We start from the raw sequence: 22,041 nt of genomic DNA on the forward strand, positions 1-22,041 counted from the left end.
GAACTTAATCTTCTGTCTTCCATGTGGTGAATAGCAGCTGAAATCTCTGTTCAGCTTTTTTTAGCTGTAACAGGAGTTTGGGGGAGTTTTAACCTTTACATGTGTAGTTTGGGAGTCATTCAGATTTGGGCACAGTTTGGGGAGTCCTCTGTGTGGCTCTCTGGATTTCTTCTTTCTAATTGCTATTATCGCCCCCAAAGTTTCTTCTCTGGTTCTTCAAGCTATTAGGACTTGCATCTGAGGTTTCACTGCCTCGTGTGGCTCCAGCTAGGGCCTGTCCTTCCACAAAAACTTTTAATAAAAGGGGGGTAGAGAATTCATGCAGTGCTGTTTTCTTCTTTACAGTGTCATCTCCTCTCCAGTTTTTGCCTGCTTTAGATTGCTCTTTAGTTCTTCAGATGGCTTTTTTTTTTAATTTAGGTACAATTTACATATAACATTATAATAGTTTCAGATGTACAATGTAAGAATTCCATGTTTGTATATATTGTGAAATGATTACCACAGTAGGTCTAGTGGCACAGCACTGACTCCAGATAGCTTTCAGTATTTTGTTTAGAGTTTATAGTTTTTGCAGGAAGATTGTTCTAATAGAAACTATTCTGCTGTTACTGGAATTGGAACCTTCTTACTAGCATGTTTTTGAAAGTGAGTTTTTAAGTCTAAATCTGTGTACTAAGATGTGTGTGTTTATAAGGGTGTACAAAACTTCTAAACAATTTTCTTTTTTGGTGCAACACTAATAAAGTCTTTCTGGTCCTTCAGAGTAGGAATGGAAAAACTCCCTTCAGTGCAGAGAGTCATTTCTAACTGGTCTTTGATTTTTATTGCAGCTTCTCCTCTTAAAAATAATGATGAAGGTTCCTTGGACATATATGCTGGGTTGGACAGTGCTGTTTCTGGTATGTAAATTCTATAATAAAATACTTTCATTTTGTTTGGTCCGTCTGTTGGAAGTGTTTATTTTGTTGTTACCAATTCCTGGAGTAACTCATAGCTCCTCTACAATCTGCCTTTTCTTTGAAATCATTCTACTCAGGTAATTATTTTTTTTGCCCAAGGCATGATCAGTAAAATCAGTTAGGCTTTATGTTGATTTTTCATCTAGGTCTCAAATTTAATTGGACCTTGTACAAAAATATTTTGTACCGTTGAAAATGAAACTGATGGTAGTGTCTACATATATTACCACATATACTATCACAGGCTACATGACATTAGAACTTTTGAAAAGGGTAGTTATTATAAATATTTTCAAATATATCAGTAGGGGTGTGATATACAGAGAGTCTAATGACCTGTCCAAATGAGAAAATCTTTCTGTAACCAAGTCTTCCGAAGCTTCAAACAGATATCCTTACACCTGATTTGTTGACCATTTTTAAAAAATTAATTAATTGGGCTTCCTAGGTGGCACAGTGGTTGGGAATCCGTCTGCCAATGCAGGGGACATGGGTTTGATCCCTGCTCCAGGAAGATCCCACATGCCGCGGAGCAACTAAGCCCATGCACTACAACTATTGAGCCTGTGCTTTAGAGCCTGTGAGCCACAACTATTGAGCCCATGTGCTGCAACTGCTGAAGCCCACGCACCTAGAGCCCGTGCTCTGTAACAAGAGAAGCCACGGCAATGAGGAGCCCACACACCACAATGAAGAGTGGCCCCCACTCACCACAACTAAAAGAAAGCCCGCGCACAGCAAAAAAAGACCCAGCACAGGCAATTAAATAAAATAAATAAATAAATAAATAAAAATTTTTAAAAAATTAATTATTTATTGGCTGTGTTAGGTCTTCATTGCTGTGCACAGGCTTTCTCTAGTCGCGATGAGTGGGGGCTACTCTTCGTCGTGGTGTGTGGACTTCTCATTGCGGTGGCTTCTCTTGTTGTGGAGCACGGGCTCTAGGTGCATGGGCCTTAGTAGTTGTGGCACATGGGCTCAATAGTTGTGGCTTGCAGGCTCTAGAACGCAGGCTCAGTAGTTACAGTGCATGGGCTTAGTAGCTCCTCGGCATGTGGGGTCTTCCCGGCCCAGGACTTGAACCCATTTTCCTTGCATTGGCAGGTGGATTCGTTTTTGTTTTTTTTTTTTAAGAACTTTTATTGAGATACAGTTAACAGACAATAAACTGCATATATTTAGAGTGTACAATTTGGTATTTTTTTCTTATTAGTAATGTATATATAGCAATTCCAATCTCCCAATTCATTCTCTCCCAACGCCCCCTGCTTTCCCCACTTGGTGTCCATATGTTTGTTCTCTACATCTGTGTCTCTATTTCGGCAGGTGAATTCTTACCCACTGAGCCACCAGGGAAGCCCTGCAACTTTTGATTATATAATATAGTCTTATTAACTGTAATCACTGTGCTGTACATTAGATCCCCAGAACTGATTCATCTTATAGCTAGAAGTTTGTACTCTTTGATCAGCATCTCCTCTTTCCCCTCACCCCCCAGTCCTTGGTTACCATTATTTTAGTCTCTGTTCCTATGCATGTGGATTTTTTAGATTTCACGTGATATTGTATAGTATTTGTCTTTCTCTGTCTGACTTATTTCACTTACCATAATGCCCTCAAGGTTCATCCATGCTATCGCAAATGGTAGGATGTCCTTTTTCATGGCTGAATGATATTCCATTATGTATTTATATGTACACATATATTTACACACATGCACATGTATATATACATATATACACCCACATATACCACATCTTTATTCCTTTATCTGTTGGCAGACACTTAGGTTGTTTCCATATCTTAGTTATTGTGAATAATACTGTAGTGAACAGAGGAGTGCAGGTATCTGAGATCCTGTTTTTATTTCCTTCGAATATATACCCAGAACTGGAGTTTCTGAGTCATATGATAGTTCTATTTTTAATGTTTTGAGGAACTTCTATACTATTCTCAATAGTAGCTGTACCAATTTAGATTTCTATCAATAGTATACAAGGGTTCCCTTTTCCCCACATCTTTTCTAACACTTATCTGTTGTCTTTTTGATGATTGCTATTCTGATAAGTGTGAGATGATACCTCATTGCGGTTTTGATTTGCATTTCCCTGATATTTTATGATGTTAAGCACCTTTTCATATTCCTGTTGGCCATTTATGTCTTCTTTGGAAAAGTGTCTGTTCAGTTCCTCTGCCTATTTTTTAGTTTTTTGTGTTGAGTTGTGTGAATTCTTTGTATGTTTTGGATATTAACTTCTTATCAGGTATATATGTATATAAAATTTGCAAACATTTTCTCCCATTCTGTAGGTTGCCTTTTCATCTTGTTAATGATTTCTTTTGCTGTTGCAGAAACCTTTTAGTTTTTTGTAGTCCCACTTGTTTATTTTTGCTTTTGCTTTTGCTCTTTGAATTTATATAAAATTCAGAAAATTATTGCCAAGACTGATGTCCAGAAGCTTACCCCTGTATTTTTTTTTCTAGGCGTTTTATGGTTTCAGGTTTTTAAAAAAAAACTTTATTGAAATATAGTTGATTTACAATGTTGTGTTAGTTTCAAGTTTATATTAAAGTGGTTCAGTTATACATATAAATATAGATATATATGTTCTTTTTTTACATTCTTATTTATTTATTTATTTTGGCATGCCACACTGCTTGCAGGATCTTACTTCCATGACCAGAGATTCAACCAGTGCCCCCTGCAATGGAAGTGCGAAGTCCTAATCACTGGACTGCCAGGGAATTCCCAACATGTTTTACCGTTATAGGTTATTACAAGATATTAAATACGGTTGCAGGTTTTAAACTCAAGTCTTTAATTCGTTTTGAGTTGATTTTTGTGTGTGCTGTGAGATAAGGGTCCAGTTTCATTCTTTTGCTTGTGCCTGTCCAGATTTCCCAACATCATTTATTGAAGAGACTACCCTTTCCCCACTGTATATTCTTGGCTCCTTTGTCATAAATTATGACCATATATACCTGGGTTTATTTCTGGGCTTTCTGTTCTATTCCATTGATCTATGTGTCTGTTTTTATGCCAATAAAATACAGTTTTAATTACTACAGTGTTATAGTTTGAAGTCAGGAAGTGTGATGCCTCTAGCTTTGATCTTCTTTCTCAAGATCTATGGTTATTCATAGTCTTGCGGTTCCATACACATTTTAGGATTGTTTTTCCTATTTCTGTGGAAAATGCCATGGGAGTTTTGGTAGGGATTTCATTGAATCTGGAAATACATTATTTTAATGTAAGGGTTTTTTGTTTGCTTTAGACAGTGCTTCCAAACCCTGTGCACCATCCAGAAATTGTTTGGATTTATATGAAGAAATCCTGACTGAAGAAGGAACTGCAAAGGAGGCAACATTTAATGATGTATGGATTACCAAAATTTCGAGGGATAGTTACTTTGCTCTTTTGTAGCTCCTGAAATGCAGGCATCAGCTTACTGTTGAACAGATGTTCTGTGTTTAGGAAGTAGCTCTTAGACTAAAAGAATATTTACGTCAATTTCTACCTTCAGATCTGCTTTTTTTTTTTTAATTTTATTTATTTTATTATTTTTTGGGGGGTACACCAAGTTCAATCATTCTACCTTCAGATCTGCTTTTTAAAACAATCATTTCTGAATGCTTGCCTAAATTTAGTTATAATTTTACTTGATTGAATTTAAGTGTCCGAATATGTAAAATCTCAACAGGCAATCGTTGTGATAAAATGTTTTATCTTTTCATGATTTATACTAAGTTATAAATTGTCCCAAGACTACATGCAGACAGATTTCTTTCTACCTTAAATTTTAAAGTTTGGAGAAACTAAGTGTGAAACTAAAGAAAATACATTATTGGTAGGCCCAACTTTAAAAACCAGTAATCTAACTAAATACCTGTTAGTAGAAGTAGACTTCATCTACCCTTCTTTGTGGGTTGATTTGCAAAATTTTGAATATTCTAAAATGTATTTAAGTTAAGAAAATAATTTAGAATGATGCTTGAACTTTTTATATCTTACAGTTGCAGGTAGAATATGGAAAATGCCAGCTGCAAATGAAAGAACTGATGAAAAAGTTTAAGGAAATACAGACACAGGTAGAATTATAATGAATATTTTATTTTTGCCTTATTAGCTTTTAAAATCAAAATTTAATAATTTTTTTGTTAGAAATTAAGATGCTAAAGTGTTGGCAGATTAAGGAAATCTTTTTTTTAAAGTATTAAATGAAATAGCAAATCTGGCAGAACATGCATTATTTCCAGTGTCAATGAGACTGATAAAGGAAAACTACTTGATTTGTTAAATGATATTGACAGATGATCTGCTAGACTAGTTAACAGTTAAATAATAGAGAATTCTTGGAGAGTGTATCTGGTGGTTTAAAAGAGAATGGTTTTTAGAAGTGAAGATTTAGAATGGCTGATGGGGGAAAATGATGACACCTTCACAATATTTGCCAGAGTGACTTTTTTTTGTGTGATCATGCTGCAAAATCAGGAATGTCCTGTCTTGTTATTTTTATTTTTTGGTTGAGTTGTTTCTCTTCCTTTTCCCTTTTTCTCAAAGAGCCAGTCAATCCTCAATTCATTCTTTGTTCACCTGAGAATTAGTACATTGTTGCAAGTTAAACCTCCAGTTGTTAAATATAATAAAAATTTTTAGCATTTTCAAAATAATGATCCAGGCAGAACTTATTTTCTTATTTATTGGTTTTTCATTTTGATCCCTGTTTTAAGTAGTTTCACTTGAAATAGCCTTTCTTTGGTGCCAGTTTTCTTCTCTGAATTTCACCTTCCCCATCTGTATAAGGAGCATCGTTGTACTCCTCCTAGGACTATGTTGAGAATTACATAAGGTAAAATATGTGATGCCTGGTACATCGTTAGCATTCAGTAATCATTCATTAGCTGTGAAAAATAGTAGTTTGATAATCCTGTAGATAGATACTTTATTAAATATATTTTATGATGTTTAGAATTTCAGCTTAAAAAACGAAAACCAATCTCTTAAAAAAAATATCTCAGCACTTATCAAAACTGCCAGAGTGGAAATAAACCGCAAGGATGAAGAAATAAATAATCTTCACCAGAGGTATGATTGCGGGATGTGGATCTGTAAATTACATGGGTGTTGATATGTGGAATATTTTTAACTTTGGAAAGATAATGAAAATCATTCATTTTTATTAAATATTTGAGGTTTTACTGAGAGTAAGTGACTAATATTCTAATGGTATATTATCATAATGATATCTGTATGATTATTAATAGAATATTGCCATATACCTCTCTGAATATATTCAGTTTTGTAATACACTGGGATCTTGCTGATATTCTTTGGTCCTGAGAAGATGATGGTGTATGTCATGGGTTCTTCAAGGCACCCACCAAATTACTAAAATATCAAGAGGACGTCTGTGCTCATATACTCTGTTAATAGATAACCCTTAAACTATCCTTCGGTTGTATATTCTTTTCTCTCTTAAATGGATTTTCTGCTTAATTTCTCTCTCCCTCTCTCTCTTTCTCTTTTTTACTTAGGGGCAGTATTTGGCTCCAGAGAATTTCATATCTCTTCTCCCCTTGATAGTCAAACCTCCAAAACAGTTATCTAAACTTGCTGTCTCCATTTCTCCACTTCCCATTTTTACTCACGCTTGAACCCATTCCACTCTGACGTCTTTCTCCAAACAGCTGCAACTACCACTAAATTCATGAAACAATTTTTACTTCTCATTTTAACTTTACACACTATTGGACATAGTTGACCCTCTTTTCTAGAAATAGTTTCTCCCTTGGGCTTTCATGATTCTTAATTTTCTTCCTAACTTGAGATTTATTTTTCTGTACTTGGCTAAGTAGGAATTCCTCAAAGCTCAAAACTATGTCCTTTCCTTTCTCTATCAGTATTTTCTCATGACGTAATCTTACTCATGCTAGTCGGTTCCATATATATGTAGATAACTACTTCACATCTGTACAAAATTTTCAAAATTACCTCATCCAAAACTGAATTTAAGATTGAACCCCTTCACTGTTCCTAGCTCAGTGGATTCCCTATCATTTATTCAGCTGATGCAAAGCTAGAGAGACCAAGGGGTAGAATGACCATTTAATTTATTGCCTAAACTAGGGTACCTTTGAGCGTAGGAGGAGGTTTATTAATAATCACACTGATACTGCTTGGCCAACCGGGACATATAGTCGCCCTGCGTAGGAGTCATCATTACTGTTTAGCTCTTGGCCATCCTTCAGATCTAGATGCATTCCAGTGCCCTGTTGACTTTTATGTCTTTATAATCTCTCAAGTCATTCATTTCTCTCCCATTCCTACCGTCGTTGCTGCCCGTCAACTTTCATCTGACCTGGCAGTCATCTTTGTGCTCAGAACTGCACATCTACTCTTGCCCTTTCCAGCCTCTGGTTTCTCACTTCTAAATATTAAAGCCACAGGACAGTTTGTAAAGCACAAGTCTGGACATTTATCACAGCACCACCCATCCGCCCCTTTTCTTTCTTTCTTTCTTTTTTTAAATGAATGTTTTTTTTGGCCATGCTGCACAGCTTGCAGGATCTTAGTTCTCTGACCCTGAACTGAACCCGGGCCCCAGCAGTGAAAGCGCTGAGTCCTAAACCACTGGACCACCAGGGAATTCCCCCACCCCTTTTCTTGATTAAAACACATCAATGGCTTCTCATTGTTCTTAGCATAAAGATCAAAAATCTTAACTTGGTCCACAGAGCTCTTCACAATATGCACAATAGGGTCCCAAGCTACTTTTCAGACCTTGTTTCCAGTGTTTGCCTTTGCCCTAGGTATCATAGCGCTGGTGTATCTCCCGGTATATTCTTTCAGTTCCTTGGATGTACCGTAAGCTCTGAGTTGCATGAACTGTTTCCACTCCCTGAAATGCTCCTCTCCTCCACCTGCTAATACCTGCTTATCCTCAGGTCTCCGCATAAACATCCTTTTCACAGGGGATATTTGTCTGTTCTCAATGACTAGGTCAGATGTCTTTTTTGTAGCTTCATTTATACTTGCAGTTTAAAAAATCATGAATGGGATTACTTAATGAGTGTTTTTCTCTTCCACTAAACTGTAAACTTCATGGGAGCAGGGACCATGGCTTTGTGTCCTCACCATTTATTGAGTATCTACCATATGCAATAAATGTTTAAAGAGTGAAAGAAGATAATCCTATCTTATGTGTGGACCGTATGACATTATAAAGCATTTTAGGCCTTTAGAAAATAAAGATGGTTTTGCATGTTTACTAATCTAAATATCACTAGTACAACTAGTATAAGATTGAGCCCTGAAGTGCTAGGGAAATTTTATATATATATTTGACTCTTTTAGGGGAGGGGTATGATGTTTGAATAGAATGAAAAGAGAAACTGGGCAAATAAATGATGTGTTATTTCATTAGATTGTTATACATGGTTATACATTACTTAATAAATACTGCACTTTTTATTTGTGAGCTTCAACTAGTATTCTAAGGGTAAATGTTTTTCATTTTACTGAAAGTTAATGCTTAATAGAAAAGATAGACATATCAATATAAGGTGAAAATTTAAGAATGTAAATTCTGGCAAGTGTTTAATGTGGAGGTTTATTTCAAAATAAAACTTCTGATAATATTTTACTTAGTGTGGCATTATATTAAATACATATTACAAGCTCTGTGGGCTAGAACTATCTTTTAGGAGCCTACAGTTTAAAAAGTATGATGCATGTTACACATGCACGTTGTTTGTTGAATGTGAGTGCTTTGTTGGATAAATTTGTTGCAGACATCTTCTCCCATTCTCTGACTGGTCTGTCACTCTCTTTAGTGTGTGTTGTGAGGAAAAGAAGTTCTTCATTTTATTTTTTATTTTTATTTATTAATTTTTTAAAATCAACTGTGGGGAATTTATTTATTTGTTTATTTATTTATTGGCCACACTGTGAGGCTGGCGGGATCTTAGTTTTGCTTGACCAGGGATTGAAACTAGGCAGTGAAAGCGCGGAGTCCTAACCACTGGACCACCAGGGAATTCCTAAAAGTTCTTAATTTTAGTGAAATTCAGTCACTTTTTTTTTTTTTAATGGTTAATGCTTTTTGTGTTTCCCGGTTGTCTCAAAGGCATCTTCTAATGTTTATGTTTTTGAGTTTATTAGTTTACCAGGACTGCCATAACAGGGTACCACAAACTGAGTGGCTTAAGTAACAGAAATGTATTCTCTCACAGCTCTGGAGGCTAGAAGTCCGAGATCAAAGTGTCAGTAGGATTGGTTCCTTCTGAGGGCTGTTTGATGGAAGGGTCTGTTCTTCGGCCTTTCTCCTTGGCTTCTTCTTCCTGTATCTCTTCATGTTGTCCTCCCTCTATACATATCTCTGTCAGAATTTCCCTTTTTTATAAGAACAGTAGTCATAGTAGATTAGGGTCCACCCTAATGACATCACGTTAACTTGATTATCTCCAAAAACCCTGTCTCCAAATTAGGTCACATTTTGAGGTACTGGGGGTTAAATTTTGAGGAGACACAGTTCAGCTCATAGCAAGATGCATATAAGGTCTACACATTGCCTTAGGTTGTATGTCTCCTGTGTCCTCTTTTGTTTTATAAAAATCTTCGCTTATTCCTGAGACTTTCAAGTTTTGGTGTTCTCTACACATTTAATACTGATTAAGCATAGATTTAGGAAAGCTATAGAAGTTCATGAAGGTGGATATATTATTACAAAAGCTAAAATGAGCTATTTACATTTTATCTTTAGGAGAATTGTCAGTTTTCTGAAAACCTTTGGACTTATTTTAAACAAGAAATACATACCATTCCTTTAGAAAAGAATCATAATTTTATATTCCTTTTTATTTTTGCACAGTATGTAATACTTTAAGGTGGCTATTGATGCCTTGGCTTCTAGTGTGGGATTGTATGTGAAGCAGAAAGCTAGGATAGGGAGCTACATAGAGTCGTATTTTGATCGTCTCTGTTCTCCAGCAAGATTTCACTTTTCCTTATGTTTCAGTTCAGCTGGAGTGAAGGCAAGAAAATAATGTCACTTGTTCTAAAAGAAGTGAATGTGTGGTTAGTTTGGGAGTTGTGCACCTGTAGTGAAGGAAATCTGAAAGTGCTGGGATAGAACTGAGAGGTCCTCCAGGCTTTGTTTGGCCAAAGCAAATGAAAGAAATTCCTTGCTTTAAAAACTGGCCCATTTAGTTGGAAGCTGGTAAATTCTTACGACTCATTCTTTTATACAAAGTAAAGTTAGTTTTGCTGGTACATGGGCCCCCCACTTTTAAAGTGTATCACATGTGATTAAACCTTGTATTATTAAAAAGGAATTAACTTTGTTTTTTTGGTGTTAATTTCTATTTCTTAATAGATTGTCTGAGTTTCCACATTTTCGAAATAATCATAAAACTTCAAGGACATCAGATATAGTTAAAACAAAAGGCCCTAAATCCAGATCTCTCCACTTGGATGATTGTTCAAAGACTGATCACAGAGTGAAAAGTGATGTTTCTAAAGATGTACATTGTAGCACTTCACTGCCAAACCTGGAAAAGGAAGGGAAATCACATTCTGAAAAAAAGAGCACTTCACATGTGCCTACATCTGTTGAAAAACACTCCACCAATGGCATTTGGTCACGTTCCCATTATCAGGTTGGTGAGGGTAGTTCAAATGAGGATCATAGAAGAGGGAGAAAAGACAGTAGACATAGCCAATACAGCAGAGGGACTGACAGAATACGAAAAGACTTGAACACTAGCTGTGGTGATGGTGAACCCAGGAACACAGAGGCCAGTCAGAGGCTGCAAGGACGTCCTGAGAAATATGGTAAAGGTGAACCAAAAGCTGAAAGCAAAAATGCAAAGTTTAAGAGTAACTCAGATTTGGATTATAAAAATGAACGCATTAGCTCTTCTTGGGAGAAAGAAAGCCCTAGAGACAGGTCACACACTCGACTAGAATCTCAAAGTGACAAAAAACTTGAAAGACAAAGTGAAAGATCGCAAAATAGAAAAGAAATTAAATCACAAGACAAAGAAGAAAGGAAAGTTGATCAAAAACCGAAGTCAGTAGTAAAAGACCAGGATCATTGGAAAAGATCTGAACGAGCATCACTTCCTCTTTCCAAGAATGAACTAGCGAGATCTCATAATTCAAATAAATACCATCCAGAAGAGAGAAGAGGCTGGGAAGATTGTAAACGAGACAGGGCTGTAAGTAATCATGCTTTTCAAGAAGGAAGATGTCCGTCCTCTCTTTCAACCAATAGAACTCACAAACACCTTGACTCCAAGGAAGCCGATGCTGTGCAGCAATGGGAAAATGCACCTTTAAGAGCAGAAAGGCACAGAACTGAAGAGAAGAGGAAAAGAGAACGAGAGAGCAAAGAAGAAAATAGGCATATGAGAAATGACAAAAGAGTACCTGCAGAACATTTGCAGAAGACAAACAAAGAGACTAAGAAAACCACTACAGATGTAAAGAGACAGAATGAGCCAAAGAATGATAAAGGTGAAGTCTCTAATAACGATGTTTCTGAGGGAGTGGATAACAAAGAGCCAGAAGTTAAAGCTGCGAGTGGTCCAAATGAAACCCATAACAAAGACTTAAAGTTGAGTTTTATGGAAAAATTGAACTTAACTCTTTCTCCCGCTAAAAAGCAGCCTGTTTCTCAGGATAATCAGCATAAGATAACCGATACTCCCAAATCCAGTGACAGAAGTGATTTGGAGTCCTTGGTGCAGGCTACAGCGGTGACATGTGTTCTCTCTATCAGTGAACATATCACAGAGGAAGCCAAATCAGAGTTATTGGAACCAAAGGATGCTCTCACAGCAGCATCTGAACCCAGGGCCATTATTTCAGAAAGGAAAACAGAAGAAGAAAATAGTTTGTTGATTAAATCCGTTGAGAATGCTGTGCATTGTGACATGCCCGTTTGTGGCACAGAGACTTCCTCCTCAGCACCTGTGGAAGCGCAGCAAGCAGAATCCTTGTTTCATTCATCAGCAGAACTGGAACAGACCACTGATGGTGCCAGGGCAACGATTCCTGTGGTGATGGACACAGTGCAAACAACTGTCTCTCAGAACTTTGGTTTGGATTTAGATACCAAAAGAAACAATGACTTAAATTCTTGTAGTATTTCTGAAGATACAGAAATGAAGGAGGCTTTGTCAACAAAAGTGACAAAATCCAATGAAAGTGTTTTGCAGCCTTCAACTGAAGAAACTGGCGTTTTGCCAACAGACCTTTCAGAAAATGATAAAACAAAACTCAAGCCTTCTCTTGTAGATCCACCACTGATTGATAGTAAGTCTTGTCATTTGGAGCCTTGCTTACCTAAAGAGACTCCAGAATCTTTACCTCAGCAGACTGGGTTAACAGGTAGAATGGAAATTGGTGAAACAAACTCAGTATATCATGATGATGAGAACTCGGTTCTGAGCATTGACCTTAATCAGCTGAGACCTATTCCAGAAGCCATCAGTCCTCTGAACAGTCCAGTGAGACCTGTAGCAAGACTTCTTAGACTGGAAAGCCCATCTCGAGTTCCATTATATAATAATAGTCATAAAGGTAATAGTTTATATTATCTCCTGTACCTTATGTTTTTGTGAGAAAGTAAAATATGTCAGTAAGATGGATCAGTGCTTTTAATTTATTTATTGGTTTATTGGAGTATAATTGACTCACAATGTTGTGTCAGTTTCAGGTGTACAGCAAAGTGACTCAGCTATACATATACATATGTCCACTCTTTAAGATTCTTTTTCTATATAGACCATTACAGAGTATTGAGTAGAGGTCCCTGTGCTATACAGCAGGTTCTTATTAGTTACCTATTTTATATATAGTAGTGTGTATATGTCAATCCCAATTTCCCAATGTATCCCTCCCCCCCCCTTATCTCCTGGTAACCATAGGTTTGTTTTCTGCTTCTGTTTTATAAAGAAGTTCATTTGTACCCTTTTTTTTAGATTACGCATATAAGTGATATCATACGATATTTGTCTTTCTGTGTCTGACTTCATTCGGAATGATAATCTCTGGGTCCATCCATGTTGCTTCAAATGGCATTATTTTGTTAGTGCTTTTTATTTGATAACATTGTTATTCAGACCTCCATTGTTAAGTAGAAATGTACAGTGAGCCTTTAGTCTAGATTTAGGTAGTTCTTATTTATACAACAAAAAGAAATGGTAGGACAGATTGTTTCAAATACTCCTTGCTTGCTTTCGGGTATATTTTTGTTGTTCAGAAGCCATCATCAGATGGCATAGTGTAGGTGATGCTGCTAACATCAAGTAAAGAAACCTGAGCAGTTGGTTGCTGGTTGCCCAAGTGACCAGCTCTATACCATCACTATTGTCAGGCACCTTCTGAGACCAGTAAAGCCTAATGACATGAGTAAGTGTTAGTGTAATATAGTGTAAATAGTGTAAAAGCTATTAAAATAATAAATTGCCTCACCGTTTAGTTTTTTGTTATATTTAGTATAGAAATGTTAAATGACAAAGACTCGGTGGTCATGTGACTATAATATGCTTTTGTGTTCCACAGATGTGCTTCCACCAAATTCAGCTCATTCTACCTCCAAGAGTCAGTCTGATCTCAATAAGGAAAATCAAAAGCCAATTTGCAAATCTGACAAATTTACAGAAGCTGACTCCCACAAGAACTCATCTTTAGATGAATTAGAAGAAGGAGAAATTATAAGTGACAGCGAAAAAGCTAAACCACAAAAAAGTTTTGACAAAAGTGCCAACCCAAGAGCTTCTACGGAAGTGCAGAACACAAAAACTAGCCCTGGAAGTAGGAAAAGCACTGTGCATTTGGATAAAGACAATAGGAAGATATCTTCTGTAAAAATTCATCAGACCAAAAGCAAATGGAATAAAAGACGAAGTGAATCTAGCAGATCTTCAAAAACAGAGAAGAAAGATAGGTCAATGAGCGCTTCCAGCCTGGAAAAGATAGTTCCAATTATTGCTGCACCCTCTTCTGTCCGAGAGGTTATGCACATGTTACGAATGATAAGGAAACATGTAAGGAAAAATTATATGAAATTCAAGGTAAAATTTTCATTAATACAGTTTCATAGAATTATTGAGTCAGCAATTTTGAGTTTTACATCACTAATTAAACATCTTGACGTCTCTAAAATCTCTAAGTCAGTGACTACTTTACAGAAGACTCTCTGTGATGTTATAGAATCCAAACTTAAGCAAGTTAAAAAGAATGGCATTGTGGATCGTTTATTTGAACAGCAGCTACCAGATATGAAAAAAAAATTGTGGAAATTTGTAGATGAACAGCTTGATTATTTGTTTGGAAAGCTTAAGAAAATCTTAGTAAAGTTTTGCGACTCCAGGAACATTGGCAGTGACAGTGACGAAGGAAAACTTGAAAAGAAAAATAAACAGAAAACACAATATTCAGATTGTCGGAAGGGGAATGCAGACACTTCCGACAAAGAAATGTTGAAGGAGAAATGCCCCAAATCAGAAGATTCTGGTTACTCTAAGTCTTTAGTCAGTTGTAAAAAATCTGAGGAAAAACATCAAGAGCAAAATAATTCCAAAATTAACACAGTAAAGCATGGCATTAAAAAAAGTACTAACACTTGCTTTGATAATATTAAGAAACCTCAATCTAAAGAGCATTCCTTGGAACCAAACTGCCCAAGCACCCCAAAGCCAGGGAAAATGGAAGGCGGCACCAGAGAAGACACACAGGCATCCCAGCACGCTGCTTTGAAGCCAGAACGCAGTTTCGAGATTCTCACGGAGCAGCAAACATCTAGCCTAACTTTTAATTTAGTGAGTGATGCGCAGATGGGAGAAATATTTAAAAGTTTGTTGCAAGGTTCTGATCTTTTGGATAACAGTGTTAACTGTAACGAAAAAGGTGAGTGGGACTTACAGGCACCAGAGAAACAGCTGCTAGAGACTCTCAAATGTGACTCTGTACCAGCTTGTGCAACAGAAGAGCTTGATTCAGGGGTGGTTTCTCCCTGTCCTAAGGTGATTAGTGATGATAATTGGTCATTTTTGTCATCTGAGAAAGGTCCATCTCCGACTTCAGGGCTCTCATTGCCAGTTGATCCTGATGTGTTGGATGAAAATTGTATGTTTGAAGTGTCCACTAACGTAACTTTAAGTAAAGACAATGTGTGTGGTTCAGAAAAGAGCAAGCCCTGCGTTTCCTCCATACTTCTTGAAGATCTAGCAGTCTCCTTAACAGTACCATCACCTCTGAAGTCAGATGGTCATCTCAGTTTCTTAAAGCAAGGAGTCTTGTCTAATTCACCGCCTGAAGAAGTTATTAGTGCCCATTTTAGTGAAGATGCATTACTTGAGGAAGAGGATGCATCTGAGCAGGATATTCATTTAGCGCTGGAGTCTGATAATTCAAGCAGTAAATCAAGTTGTTCTTCATCATGGACAAGCCGGTCTGTTGCTCCAGGCTTTCAGTACCACCCTAATCTACCCATGCATGCTGTCATAATGGAAAAGTCCAACGATCATTTCATTGTGAAAATACGGCGTGCGGCACCATCTGCCTCCCTTAGTCATAAACAGAATATGGTGGCTGATGAATCTTTGCCAGGAGTGGAAAAGGTAGCTGATGAAGCAGTGGAGAAAGAATATATTTCATTTCAGAACAGCATTTTTAAATCTGTGGAGGAATTGAAGAATTCCAGTAAAAATGTTGATGGCAGTAAATCAGTTCATGAAGAACGAGACTGTATGATACAAACAGAGGTTCCTGATATATATGAATTTCTTAAAGATGCTTCAGGTAAAGTGGGTCCTAGTACTGAAGTGGCTGAGGAATGTTTCAAGTTGCATCAAGTATGGGAACCAAAAGTGCCTGAAAGTGTTGAAGAATTGCCTCCAATGGAAGAAACTCCACATTCTGTCGTGGATCATCTTCCAAACACATATATAGACCTCACAAAAGAGCCAGTCACTGAGACCAAAAAGTTGGGGGAATTTGTGGACGTAACAGTTTTAAATATTGATCAGTCGGGATGTTCTGGAAGCAGTGTGGATCAAAATGCTCCAGTATTAGACAATATGCAGCCTGATACGGTAGGTGCCTTTATTGATTTGACACAAGATGTTTCAAGTGACAGTAAAAATGAAGGTAACCATCCAGCTTTAGCTGTTGAAGACTTGGGGTGTCAGGTGATATGTGTAGATGAAGAAAACTCAAAGGAGGAAAAGGTGCAAGTGGCAAACAGGCCTTTGAAATGCGTTGTTGAGGAAGCCTATATTGATCTAACCTCGGAATCTCCCAGTTCAGGTGAAGTGAAAAAGGATGACTTAAAATCAGAGTTGGCGTCAAATTCCGGTAATTCAGAGTTGCCTGGTGCTTTGGATAATCGTCACAAAAAGAGAAAAAATCTTTCTGATCTAAATCCTTCTTCTCAGAAAAAACAGAGAAAGGAAACAGACTTAACCTGTAGGGAAAAGACCAAGAAAATTACTCAGGATTCTGGTGAGAATGGTGATGGTCACCGAAAGAAAGCCAATAAGAAGAAGGCCCCTGCAGTGCCTGAAGATTCCTCATCGTTAAAGGAAAGCCCAGGGACTAAGGATGCTGCAGCAGCACCCGCCACTTCTCTTACAAGCCTTTCTGCAAAGAATGTTATTAAAAAGAAGGGAGAAATTATAGTTTCGTGGACAAGGTAAGACTCTAATGAGGCTATTAAATCACCAGGAAATTTTGAGATATCAGAAATCTGTTATCATCGTAGTTTTATCCCATCTTAAAATAGGGAAAGTGATGACTTACTTCAAAATTGGCCAGAGTTGGTAGAAGATACATTCTAGGGTACAGCCCAGCTATACTGTGGAACAGTCTAGAGCAGGGTACAGCCCTGCTGTGCTGTAGAGCAGGCTAGGGCAGTGGCTCTTAACCAGGGATATGTGCTAGCACGGCGGACAGAACTTTTCATTGTGTTTTCACTTCTTCAGTGTAAAAGAAAAATACTTTCATTTGTAAGGAACCTGGTATACGCACATTTTAGAAAGGAGGAAGTACAGGTGGTGAATAGGACAAACAGTGTGAGTGTTTGTAATTTGAGTTTTCCCCCGAAATTAGAAGTTTCAAAAACGTTTCATAAACAGGTTGTACTTTCAACATTTATGTGAACTTTTTAAGAAATGTGGATTTAAGGACCCCATTTCAGACGTAAAGGTGAGCACAGTTGTGAACCATTGCACTAGAGGGGCATGATGTCCAGACTGGCTGGAGTGCATAATGAGAGAGACTGAATTTTTTTTTTTAAGAACTTTTCTTGAGATATAATTGATGTACAATAAACTGCATATATTTAAAGTGTACAATTTGATTTTTTTTTCTTATTAGTACTGTATATATGGCAATCCCAATCTCCCAATTCATCCTCCCCCCCCAACCCCCTCCACTTTCCCCACTTGGTGTCCATATGTTTGTTCTCTACATCTGTGTCTCTATTTCTGCCTTGCAAACTGGTTGATCTGTACCATTTTTCTAGATTCCACATATATGCATTAATATATGATACTTGTTTTTCTCTTTCTGACTTATTTCACTCTGTATGACAGTGAGAGAGACTGAATTTTGTTGAAACTGGTGATCAGTTTTGTCTGATATCTCAGTCCTCTGTGCCTTCATTTTAGGTACCAGCAGATGGTAGAATCTCAAAGACTGTAATAACACACATTGATTCAGTCCATGTAGCAAAAGCAGAGACCTGGGGATTAGAAGATCTGAATTCTATGTTACTTTTTGGTTCTTCTCACTTATTAAGTCAGATCAAGTTTGGGCCCTAATTTTGAAAGTACTATACACACTACAAGTAGAATTTTTAAAAACTTTTTATTTTGTCATTGGAAAAATAAACATTAGCACATTTGTTTTAGAAAATTTGGGAAATATGAACTCAAAGATTAAAATCATCCATAATCTTATCTCTCAGAGATGACCATTGGCTATATTTTAGTGTATACACTTTTTCTTTTTTTATGGGTTTTAACAAAAATGTCAATGCTTATTAGTAGATATTAAGGCTGTGGAATTTTTGTTACCTTTCTGTTCTAACCTACAAAAACTAAATAACATTTTTCCCCCTTCAGAAACGATGACCGGGAAATTTTATTGGAGTGTCAGAAAAAAGGGCCATCATTGAAAACATTTTCTCATTTAGCTGCCAAGTTGAGTAAAAATCCATATCAGGTAACTACTCAATTTTTACATCTCTCTTGTTTCACAGATGTTACTACTCTAAATATTTAGATTTGATTTTTAATGTGTTTAAAATACGTAGATATTTATTAGCTAACTTCTTTAAAAGTATGACCCTTCGGAGAATCCCTGGTGGTCCAGTAGTTAGGACTCCGTGCTTTCACAATCCCTGGTCAGGGAACTAAGATCCTGCAAGCTGCAAGGTGCGACCAAAAAGAAAGAAAGAAAAAAAAGTATGGCTCTTCGTGTAGGACTGTTAAAAAGTTGGTGATCATGGAAGAAGTTTGAAACAATCCTAATTCTTTTTTCTGTTGTTTTACCATTTACTTACTTGATCTCAAGCAATTTTGTAATGGTATTTGCTTGTTAAGTTTAATATTGAAAAGTTAAACTAGCAATTACCTTTATTATGAAGATATTTTGTTTTTCTAAATATTACTTTACCTTTACTGTTAAGTGTAACTTTCTGTCTTTAGATGTTTTATGAAAATATTCATCAAAGATAAAAAAATATTATTGAGATATTTATAATTAACCCTCCTTTAAAATTTTTCAGGTCTCAGAAAGATTCCAGCAACTAATGAAGCTCTTTGAAAAGTCGAAATGCAGGTAGTTAATGGCTACACTACAGGAGGCTAGTAAAATAAATGTTTGACACTGTGCCTGTGCAGTTAATGGCCTGCTAGTCATTGAAGATGTGAGTGGTGGGTGAGAGGCATCCAGTTGCGTTCCTGCTTCAGCCACAGGTTGGAGGATGGTTGCTCATGCAGGCTTCTGGGCCACCTCATCTACAGGGACGAGCTCAGTGAAGCCTGCTGCAGCTCAGATCAGCATGGCATCGCTCCTCAGCCTACTCAGTGCTGAGGAGTCTAAGGTGGCGGGGAAATCTATTTGATGATTGATAATAAATTTTTATAGAGGAAGAGAAAGAAAACATCCCTGAGGGAATTCCCTGGTGGTCCAGTGGTTAGGACTCTGTGCTTCCACTGCCGGAGGCTTAGTCCTGGTCAGGGAACTAAGATCCGGCATGCCTGGAGGCGCTGCCAAAAAAAAAAAAAATTCTTGAATAGCAGTATATTTCATAGCCAGTGAAGTCTGTGCGGTCAATGTAATTTAATATTTTCACATTTTTAATTAGGAGTGCTAAAATACTTTTAAAATACAAAACATACATTCATAAACGTGAAATCCATTGTCATCTGAACAGGTGACCTGATTTACCATAAGTTATTAGTAATGTTCAAAGACATGTTTCTTTGAGCCATTCTTGTACAGGTTTATTAAGGCAGTAGTAGTTCTCAAGTTTTTTCTGTAAGACGTGAGCCAACTGCTTAACTATTTTGGATTTTTATATAAGGAAAACTGTAATGATATTTTAACATACCACTATTTTTCAATTGATTTGTAGTCACAATTATTTGAATCCAGAACACCCAACTTTAAATAAAACTTAATCTGAATAAAAACCATATTTGGACATTGATCTCATTGTAAAGGGTTCTGAATATTTTTGAGTTATAAAAATCTGTTTCTAAACCCAGTGTAAATTAGTCTTTAGATAATCTGTTAATTTCAGTATCTTCTCAAAGCAACTAGTTTGTAATGAAATCTTTAAAAGATATTTAGTAGTTTACTGTGAAGTTAAAATTCTATTTATGTAATTCAGAATGTAAAATTCAATAATGCGAAATTTGAAGAAAAAGCTTATTCTAAAGAACCTTTAAAAAAAATAGTATGATGCAAAAATAGCCTGGTTATTTTTCAGACTCACTATGCTTTAAATTTTTCACTGCCTTTAGGAAATTAAACTGAGATTTTTTTTGTTTTATCTGAACATTATCTTAAAATATGACTTCCACTTTTGTTGAAGATAATGTTCATTCATGAAAGAATTACTTTGGGACTTCCCTGGTGGCACAGTGGTTAAGAATCTGCCTGCCAATGCAGGGGACACGGGTTCGAGCCCTGAGCCAGGAAGATCCCACATGCCGCGGAGCAGCTAACGCCGTGTGCCACAACTACTGAGACTGCTCTCTGGAGCCTGCGAGCCACAACTATTGAGCCCATGTACTGCAACTACTGAAGACTGTGCGCTTAGAGCCTGTGCTCCACAACAGGAGAAGCCACTACAATGAGAAGCTTGCACACCAAAACGAAGAGTGGCCCCCATTCGCCACAACTAGAGAAAGCCTGCACACAGCAATGAAGACCCAATGCAGCCAAAAAATAAATTAAAAAAATAAATTAAAAAAAAATTACTTTGTATCTGGAAGCGATGTTTATTAGTTTGAAATTTCCAAATTCCATTACAAATCTGCGGTCTTTTAATGGATTTGATACTTGAGGCTTTATTTGCTTGCATGATACCACAAATAGAGGGTTATTTCATTCCTAGTTTGTTTCTTAACTGAGTTTTTGAAATTCTTGTCAAAATCAGAGTGTAATGATAAAGTTACCAAACTGAGTCTGTAAAAAACTAGTTCTTTAACCACCAATATTATCTAAGTAGAACTCATTTAAAAGAACACCACTTTATGAGATGGTCATATCAGAAAAATAGAATCATAACTTTAGCATTTTCTTACATTGCAGGTAAGTTGCTGAATTCCTTGGAGTCTTAATTGATAATGCAAACTACACAGAAGCTTGGAATTCTTCATGGTTTTCATGGGGAAGGAGAGGGCAGTGTTTTGACATACTTGATTACCAGATAATCACCCCCTCATTTATTACTTGCTGACTCCTAACCTCAAGCCAGCGTATTCACCTTGTTCCTGCTATCAGTCTGATTTGCTTCCCTGTTACTGGTCACGATATTTATTTTTACACAGGTTAGAACTTGTTATTAAGATAAAAGCAACAACAAAACAGTATTGAAACCTTAGTTTTGATATTTCAAAGAAGACTATTTTCTAGATTTTTAAAAATTGTTTTGTAGAATTTTAAACTTAATCATTATTTAGTTCGTCCCATCCATTTTTATTTACTTTTCTAATTGCCTGTCCTCATTTTGGTGACTTGTAAAATATTTTAAATAGTGTATCTGTAAATATGTATAATTACAATGATGTAAAATATTGTGTGTGTGTGTGTGTATGTTTGGGTGTATATACACACACATAAATGTCTGTGCCTAGCCAAGGATTTTTTTTATTTGTATAAAACTTTTTGTATAAAGTTTGCTTTCTTTACCAGTAATGTATAAATAAAACCATGTAAAGTTCTGTTATATTTTGATTAGAAGGTTTCTTTTAGTGTGCTTAGATAATAATTTTAAAAAAGGGTAAAACGCCGAGGGGACATGGGAGCTATTTTGAAGCGGTTCTTCATGGGGGCGTAGCTGGCTGAATGTGTTGGAGTAGATTCATCAGAGAAAACCAGTTGCCTTTGCCTGCTTTCTCACAGCAGGTACTGGGTACAGTGAACAGTACTGCAGGTGTCCTCATAGACAAAATCAGGGCTGCGCAAAAACTCCTTTTGGGTGAAGATCTGGGAACAGCAGGTAAGGATTAACTAGCTATGTATTACTTATTCGCCCCTCCCCCTTCAGACTGGTGGTACTGGTGGGTTACAATCTGGGCTTTGGACTCTGTGACGTGACTTGAGGAAATCGCCATCTCCCACAGCGTCCAGTGTCTGCAGGGGAAGCCCTGAGCTGAGGGATTGCTTGTAGATAACAAACTGAAATAATGAACTGTAGTTTTGTGGTGCTGGGCTGTCTACCGTAAGACTTTGTCCTTTCCCCTTTCTTTCATCCCTCAGCATAGCCTAGAGGGCTGGCTCTCAGCCCTTCCCCAGTGCATTCTGTCACTCAGAACCCTTACCACCAGGTGAATG

The 22,041-nt window shown here is 36.9% G+C and overlaps 1 protein-coding gene across 5 annotated transcripts in view; it reads left to right on the plus strand.

The window, feature by feature from the left end:
• Positions 1-21,427, plus strand: part of CASP8AP2 (caspase 8 associated protein 2) — a 41,580-nt gene extending 20,153 nt beyond the window's left edge. Inside the window, exons 3-11 of one of the 5 annotated variants that reach the window (XM_057739619.1) lie at positions 834-902; positions 4,238-4,338; positions 4,977-5,051; positions 5,933-6,048; positions 10,337-12,546; positions 13,531-16,663; positions 18,096-18,195; positions 18,761-18,813; positions 20,004-21,427. In XM_057739619.1, the coding sequence (XP_057595602.1) occupies positions 834-902; positions 4,238-4,338; positions 4,977-5,051; positions 5,933-6,048; positions 10,337-12,546; positions 13,531-16,663; positions 18,096-18,195; positions 18,761-18,813; positions 20,004-20,016 (5,870 nt within the window). In that variant the 3' untranslated portion in view covers positions 20,017-21,427. Of the gene's footprint in view, positions 1-833; positions 903-4,237; positions 4,339-4,976; positions 5,052-5,932; positions 6,049-10,336; positions 12,547-13,530; positions 16,664-18,095; positions 18,256-18,760 lie in introns of those variants that run through there. The other 4 variants (XM_057739624.1, XM_057739622.1, XM_057739621.1 and 1 more) reach the window with 4 other exon arrangements.
• Positions 21,428-22,041: the final 614 nt, after the last annotated feature.

Source organism: Hippopotamus amphibius, chromosome 6, assembly GCF_030028045.1.
Source record: "Hippopotamus amphibius kiboko isolate mHipAmp2 chromosome 6, mHipAmp2.hap2, whole genome shotgun sequence".
Classification (NCBI taxonomy): domain Eukaryota; kingdom Metazoa; phylum Chordata; class Mammalia; order Artiodactyla; family Hippopotamidae; genus Hippopotamus; species Hippopotamus amphibius.